At 30.2% G+C, this 8,648-nt stretch overlaps 1 protein-coding gene across 1 annotated transcript in view; it reads left to right on the top strand.

Moving 5' to 3' along the window:
* Positions 1-1,038: 1,038 nt before the first annotated feature.
* Positions 1,039-8,648, top strand: part of LOC113549112 — a 21,688-nt gene continuing 14,078 nt past the window's right edge. The window contains exon 1 of the mRNA XM_028188697.1: positions 1,039-1,333. Within this exon, the coding sequence (XP_028044498.1) occupies positions 1,039-1,333 (295 nt within the window). The remainder of the gene's footprint in view (positions 1,334-8,648) is intronic.

Below are 8,648 nucleotides of genomic sequence, written 5' to 3'. Positions count from 1 at the left end.
TAATTATTTAAATATATTTTTACTTGAAATTAAACATTTTGAATTAGTGAAAAACAAATATATTTATTTAAATGTTTATTAATCAGTATTAAATATTTCGATTACAATTAAAAAATATATATATTTATTCAATGATGTACAAATATTTTATTTTAAATATTTGAACTGCAATCGATTTTAAATATTTATACAATCGTATTGATTGATAACTGTTGTGTCGGTAATTTAGCCAGCAAAATTATATTTATATTTATGTTTTATATTATAAATTATAATATAAAACATGAATAAATATAGTTTACAATTATATCTATAGCCAACAAACAAAAAAATAAATAATGCTGACTATTAAAGCACTATAAGTATTAAATAGGTATATAGCCAGAGGCATAGTAACGCTATTGAGAAATGAGCCTACAAAAGTAGTATTTTTATTTTAATATCAAAACGACAATTTTGTCATTATACATGCATTTTTAAATGTTTTTTATTTATACACATTAGTACACAATGTGTGAATTTAATAATGAAATTATAAAAAATCCTAACTGGGACATCAGTGTTTCATTAATTATTGTTATTAACGCGTACATTACGGACATTTTTCAATTTTTTTAATTGGTAAAAAGCGCTTTTTTCAAGATTCCCAGGGGCAATAAAGAATTTCTTCTGCTATTGCCAACATGTTCCTCAAATCTAACACATTTTTACTCTCTTAAATATACATAAAATTAGTTTTTTTTAAACCGCCAACAGGTTTCCATGGTAATGAATAATTAATATATAATTGATATTGTTTAGTAACTATCTATAGCTAATAACTCTTGTATTTAAAGCTAAAATAACCAAATAAATAATAATATAATAGTATGTAATAGTATGTACTCGTAAAAATAATTATGTACACGACATATTTATTTTAACAATTAATATAATTATTATAAAATATTATTATCATTTTTAAATTTTTATACTACCAATTTTCTTCAATATTCATTCAACAACTACTTTGTATAATATATATATTACGTATATATGATGACTGATATAGCATCGGCCGTCTTCCGAAGTGTAAAACATTACCGTCTTGGCAGCGTTAACGTAAACAGCGTGGAATTACACAAACATACAGTGCCGCTATTGACGAATCGAGGACGAGCGACGTACGTAAAAATGTGGTACTCAGGTGAAACCTCCGCACACAGTGACTGTAGCGATGCAGGTTCGGGAGTACGAAAAGGAGGAGGCACTACAGAGTTTGGCGACAGATCACCAGCGTACACGTTCTCCGGTACCCCGTCGTGTGACGAGTTCAATAGGGTGTCGCACGTTCGTATATACACGCGTTAGACCCGCTCTGCATGGCGGACAGCCGAACGACACAGGTCTTTTACAATCACACGGCCCGCCGGCGAAGTCGACACGGTGGCCAGCAGTACCGGAGTGGACAGCGATGCTGTCTCGATGACACCAACACAGCATTCGTTACTGATTTACGACAGCTCAAGCGGTAGAGAAGTTATCGTTCGACGATGGAACAATCGGCGAAGAAGCCGGACAACAACGATAAAATATTAAAAACGTACTGAAGCGTTTAACATCGAGTTGGTTGTCGCGAAGTGGTGACACACTCGAACGCACGCCTATATAAAAACGGCCACGTGGTGTACGACATTTACGCGTCGCAACGCGAGCGGAGGCTGACGAACGGCCTCACGCAATAGGAGACGCATAAAAATAATACAACGACTGATAAAATCGCTATTTAACGATAAAAATGTATTTTGTGATCGTACAAAAATACCATGTCGGTGGTAGGAAACGTTTCACCAAGATATATTGTAAAAATAAAAATAAAAATAGAAATAAATCAAATATCATGTGATATGGGGTTATGGAAACTCATAACCAAAGGTCAGCAGGCTTTTGAGTGCTGCAGTGTCGGTACTCAACGAATATCATATATATATATATATATATATATCCTGACTGTGGCTGTGGCCTCGTCGGCTTGTAATTTTATTGGGATTGCCGTTGACCACCGGGCTGTTAACAATTTTCGCCGCCGTCGTAACGTGCCACTATCACTGTAATATTTGGTACTCTAGTCGGGCGGCGTCTGTAACCGCGGCGCTTTTACAGCTAACCATCATGCCACCAATTCTTTGGGTGGCTGAATAAAGTACGTAGTTGACTTATACCCACATAATATCCTTACTATTGCAGTGACGTCATTTGTACCGTGCTGGGTATACATTTACTTATTTAAAATCCAATATTGTAGTAATTAGGCCCACTTCATAAATTGATTAGCTTGAAAAATTGATAGTAATTTGCGCTTAAAGTGACCTGATTTTTACGCCATCCGTAATAAAAAAAATTTAAATGACGCCACTGAATTATTGCAGCATTTTCTCAATGTCGCAGTCGTCCTGTCCGACGATAACACACGAGTTCGATGAACAGACCACCAGTATATATGTGATGGTAATGCAAATATTGAAAATTACATACAAAGATGAATAGTGAATTGTTGGGCGGTTACGAAATTTACGCACCAAAACGATATATGATTTTAAGTGTACTAATACATTTGTCACTCAATCAACACTAACTAATTTTTGTTATGTATATGATAAAAATTTTTTTCAATACTTATAAAACTTAAAACCGATAATAATCTTCTAACAAAAAAGAACATATAAGAACTTTTACCTATAAGACCTAACATTCTTTTTCAAAAGACTTTTAACTAAAAATATCCATTCAGCTATATTTATTATGTTCTCGACTAACGGAATACTACACCGAGTGACAAGTTAAAGTGCCGAAAGTATGTTAAAACACTTCGATTAGACATTGTAATATTATACTATTATTATAAGTGTGTTGCTCTATGCATAAATGTAGTGAAATTGTGGTATAATGCACCGGTCCAGCCGAGTAATGCGATACAAATAATGTATATTATTATTATATTTATATTATTTGACTGAATAATAATATAATATATAACATTATTATATAAATAATGATTCATTGTAGTTGAAATATCGGCATTATTCGTAATAAATATTATATTACATACTACACGTATCTACAACAAAATAGATTATAATGGAGCAAATAGCGCAGGAAGACTCGTTAGTGTCCCTGGCAATCTTAGATAAAAAGCGTCTTTTTACCAATTAAAAAAATTGACAAATATACGCTGAAATGTGTCCGCGTTAATAACAATAGTTAATGGAACGATTCGGGATTTTCTTTATGCTATTTTCATCATTGCAGTATTAAATTCACACGTAGTGTGTATAAATAAACTAAATTATACATATTATTTCAAAATAATATGTAGGCACACTTCGCCGTAACCCTTACACTGGCTATACCTATTTAAGATATTTAATACTAATTATTGAAATAGTACTTTAATAGTTAGTATTATTTTTAGACGCAATTGATAAACTGCCGATGAGATAACATACACTTAGCTGTGAAATGGTAATGTTGAATAGCGAATGGACTGGTTCTAAGTAAATCGTTGTAACCTTATACGCAAGTGGAAATAATGGAAATGACCTGCAGCTTGTTTGATTGTCGTATGCCAACGTTTAGAAGGTATATTTAACTATATATTAAATTATATTGGGATAAATACCTGGACTCGTCTCTTTAGAAACGTTACATCTATTTTTCATTTTAATGTATGCTAAAATGTTGAACATTGTAATTATTTTGCTAATCCTGTATTCGTGTGTAATATTAATAGTTTTTACTTTTGCCTGCTTAATATTCTTAAACGATTGAATATCAATTATCTATGAATATTATTTTTTAAATAATTACAGTATCTATTTAATAATATTTTTAATTGAAATAAATTAAAATTGTAGATTTTTGAACTTTTATTTAGTGATATAGAGAAAATATAAATAAAATTATTAAGTTTTATAAATTAATAAAAAAAAATAAAAATAAAATAAATAATAATAATAATAATTAACTTTTTTTACTTTTATGCTTATGCTCATATTATAATTTTGAGTGACTGGACATAACTCTTTCCAAAAAAAACCTGTCTGGAGTAGATTAATAATAAAATTGTACGTCTGCAGGTATATAAAGTTATTAATAATTATGAACATTTACAATGAATTCATTATTTTATGATTAAAATTTAACATATTAATAAAATATAAAAACGTTTAAGGGTCTTAGATTTTTATATAAGAAATATTTTTAAATTTAAAATTGAAATAATATCCTATATCCAAGCTATAATATTATTATATTATTATTATCGTGAACAATAAGTACGGTGTAAAATTAATTTTGCACGTGATTTGTTTATAATATTTACTGTTTTGCAGGTTTTATAAAGTAAATAATTAGATTAGAATATGATGTAAGTATTAAACTTAAAATGGATTAAGTGTAATATTAGGCATAACATGAAATTGTTTGAACATAAAAGTAAAATAAAAACGTGCATACAAACATAATACCGGTACCTACTAAAGCATTTTTTTAAATGGATTTATCCATAACATTTATGTGTTTTAAATATCTACCAAAAGATAAACTTTTTATTATCATTATTATTATGATTTTTATGATTATTTATATAAATATTTAAAATGTATGCTCCAAGCATAATAAACAAATGATATACATACACAAGATGGATGAAAATACAACAATGGTATAATATGTACACGCGGAGTGAACCTATCCAGTAATTAAATCAAACGTTAATGGTTTTTACAAAAAGTTTAATAAATAAATTTTGTTAGATATTATATAAAGTATTATTAAAAATTAAACTATGAAACGACAAAATAGTAATGATTAATTCCCTACATTCAACATATTATGTATTGCAACGTTAAGCGGTGATTGATCTATATTTAATTTAATATATAATAGTTCATCAATGAATTTATAAATAAAACTCCTATGATTTTGAAGTGTTTATATTAGCTTAATAATTTTAAATAATCAACAATATTAATATTCGTTATATATAAAGAAAAGATTAAAGTGATCATTTCTAAACTGCTATGTATAACATCGCACAATTATTATAATGGAATAAATATGAATATTATATAAGTATAATTTCAAGCCTCATCACAAAGTTATCACTTTTATAACGCAATTTGTGATGTTTAAAATTATATTCAATAAGCAATTCTTATAATGTTTTCCGTTGTACTTTTCTTCAAATCATCCAGCCATCTTCACGGACCACGGTTAACTCGTTTCATGTTAACCAAAATAAAGATAAATATGATTATAAACATTTATTTCGTTTCTTTAATTAATTATGTTGACTAAACGTTAATTATAGAAAAGATATTTTATTTTTACGAAAAATGTTTAAGCCATTATGTGGGTATACCGTATGAATTTCTTACAACTTTGACAAGATATGTGAAAATTAAAATCAAATTATGGTTTTAATAAATAAAACAGGATTAATTTTTCAACTATTTTTATACTTCCAAAATATTTTGTACTGATTAGAAACATACAAATCCAACAAACTCGTCGTACCTACAAATTATAAGTGGGGTATAAAGAGAATAGCCACTCCAAACGTCAATGATGACATTGTTATGTTTTATTAAATAATAAGACATATGTTAAAACAGTAATGTTTTATAATGAATTTCAAATTATACACACAGTCGGGTGTAGCAGAGACATATCCTGTTATGTTCGACGATTTTATGGTCCGTAATCATATTACCGTAGGTTATGTATATATTCGTATAGGTAAATATAAAATGCAGATAGAATGCTATCCTTCACAATTATATTCTTTCATAATTATATACGAATCGGGTATACACTTGTAGACGTCTAAAATTACATAATCATCTACGTCATTAATTTTAGGTTAAGAAATTAAAAATCGTCAGTAATTTTTCGAAATTTATATATTTTGCTAATACACAAACAACATCATATTTTATTTTGACTATATCCAACATACGATTTTAAATTGTATGCCTTACGCAAAAGTAAACTTTTAATTTAATCGGCTTCGTGTTTTTTTAGTATTTATTCTAGTGAAAACAAGGTTTATATTTATTTGCAAAGTAATACTACACAGACATAGTACAGTAATAGATACACAATGTATAATGCAAATATTGTTACACATAATCTGTCATCATTCTTCTTATAATCTATAATTGTATGTATTCTAAGTTAGTGTGGTCTATTGAAATCGCGTGCACTATACGTACGAGCACTGCTCATTTAAATATTACGGCATAAGAAAATTCACTGGCCCTATTAAACATACTGACTATTTATTTAGTTTTACTTAATAAAAATATTTCTGACCTTATTTAAGTCAATGCAATTGATTATGTGGGTGTAGTGGCTCAGATGTCAGCAATGCTGACGATGGTACATTATCGTGCTACCTTAGTAATAACGAATGCGTTGAATCGGTAGTGGATATGTATTACGATTTGGAAACTCTAGATAACTTCCCTCGGGATTATTCTGATGAAGTTCCGAACGATGAGTTTATTTTCGAAGCGAACGATGCAGACTAAGTACGGTGCAGTAGTAACAATACTACTAGACAGTACTAACTTGGCTATTAATTTATTATTATATTTTATATATTTATTGAATTTATATATAATTTATTGATGTTCCACAGTTAATAAAATAATTTATAACTAATGTTAGTCAATGGCATAGCACAATCACAATCCGAACGGCTAGATTACATAAATATAAAATATAAATATATGCCGTACCACACAGGTGACGAAACTGAATAATTATAATAAAAACAAATGACAAACAAAAACATTTATGTACGACCTGATAACAACTGATGGCACTGATGGCAAGCGTTGGTGATGATGGTGGCTGTTGTTTCCGTTATCCCGGCACATCGCTGGAATACCGAGCATGGACCGACCAGACGGCGACAATCCACCGAACGTCGGTTGTCCAACACGGGTCAACGACCGCGTATACGTACGGGAGTTTTATACAGCAAAAACCTTGTATCGCGGAAACAAAATTAAAACAGTTGAATGCGATTGATTGGATTCCGAAGTTAAACTGTATAATAGAACGAAAACAACAATCGATCGTGTTCGCGCTTCGTTGGACAAACGAAAAGCGTTTGGTCGCGAACGGCTTTGGTCGCATTGCGAGAATTCGGACGGGCGATGGCACGAAGCGAAAAAGGCTTTTTGTTTGACGCAAAAGCCCGAAAACAATAGATCGTAGACACGGGACTTGTGCGGCACGACGATGAGCGTGAGGCTAGGATGCGCGTAAATCAAAGGCGGAATACGGTGATGACGCAACGGTTTTACGACGACGAACCAAGAAAAGGGACTGCTACGCTAGACGAACGGTAAAAGATAAGAGACGGGGCGACGGCGGCGGCGGCGGCGATGGGCATCAGCGGTCATCGGCTAGCCCCCTCCCACGGTCCCTCCGGAAGGACAAAGTTTACATGGAGTGTAGTCTGCTGTACATCAACAGGGTTGCAAACGTTACGACGTAGGACTTGTCGCCGCACCAAATTAAAATATTAAAGTGTATCCAAGATCCAACAGTTATTAATAATAATACCTAAGTATGTTTATTTAAAATATATATCGTATAGATTTTCGTAACCCAATGCATTCAGGGTTAGTCACTTTTATTTAAAATAGGAAAATAAATATGTTAAATATAAATATTTGTATTCAAACCTTTTCATTTGACTTCTAATATCCCCAGAGATCACGTTATTCACTGCTTTTATTTAACTTGTTCATACATGATATACAAATTTGCGAATTCGCGAGGTATTTCATTATATTATGCCATTATATTATTAAAATATCCAATAATATTACTAAAAAATAGATAAGTATTAACAAGTTACGGTCACACATTTTCGTTTCGTTCTATAATAGTATTTTTATCATACAAATGATATATATTTATTTTTATTTCGAATGGACCAGTTTGAGTGAATTGTGTACCGTCTTTACTAATCAGCTGGCAGAATACATCTTTAACATCAATGTTGACGACACAGGCTCTAGCTTTACAGGGGTGTGTATATTATATTGTATAGTTATACAAATTGTTCACTATTTTATGATGTTATACTTTTTATTATATTTTAAATTTGATTAGACAAGATATTGTATGATACGCCTATCACTAATTACAATATTATAGTATAAAATTACTCCTATACAACATGACAAATGAAAATAAATTATTTACAGACGCGATTAAAGATATAGTTAGTACATTGTGATATATCACAGATATAATCTAGTTAATTTAAAATAAGTGTAAATTAATCGAGACTGGCATACTATATGTTCCCAAGGAAAACTGTGACTACTAATAAATATATGTAAAGAAAATTAAAAGATAAAAAATATTCATAGACATAATTGTATTAATATGTCATATTGAGTATTACAAATCCGAAAACAGCCCAACTTGAAAAGCTATATTTCGCTAACGAATTAATGAAAAACATATCTTTTATATGGTTGAAGTTGAATATAATGTATTTATAAACTTTGGTATTATAAAGGCTTAATACCAATTTAGTTCAATGTCATATCAAGTGCCATTGTACACTTACATTTCTGGGA

This window comes from Rhopalosiphum maidis, chromosome 1, assembly GCF_003676215.2.
Source record: "Rhopalosiphum maidis isolate BTI-1 chromosome 1, ASM367621v3, whole genome shotgun sequence".
NCBI classification, from domain to species: domain Eukaryota; kingdom Metazoa; phylum Arthropoda; class Insecta; order Hemiptera; family Aphididae; genus Rhopalosiphum; species Rhopalosiphum maidis.
Note: the sequence above shows the minus strand (reverse complement) of the source record. Positions and strands in the feature narration are given on the sequence as shown.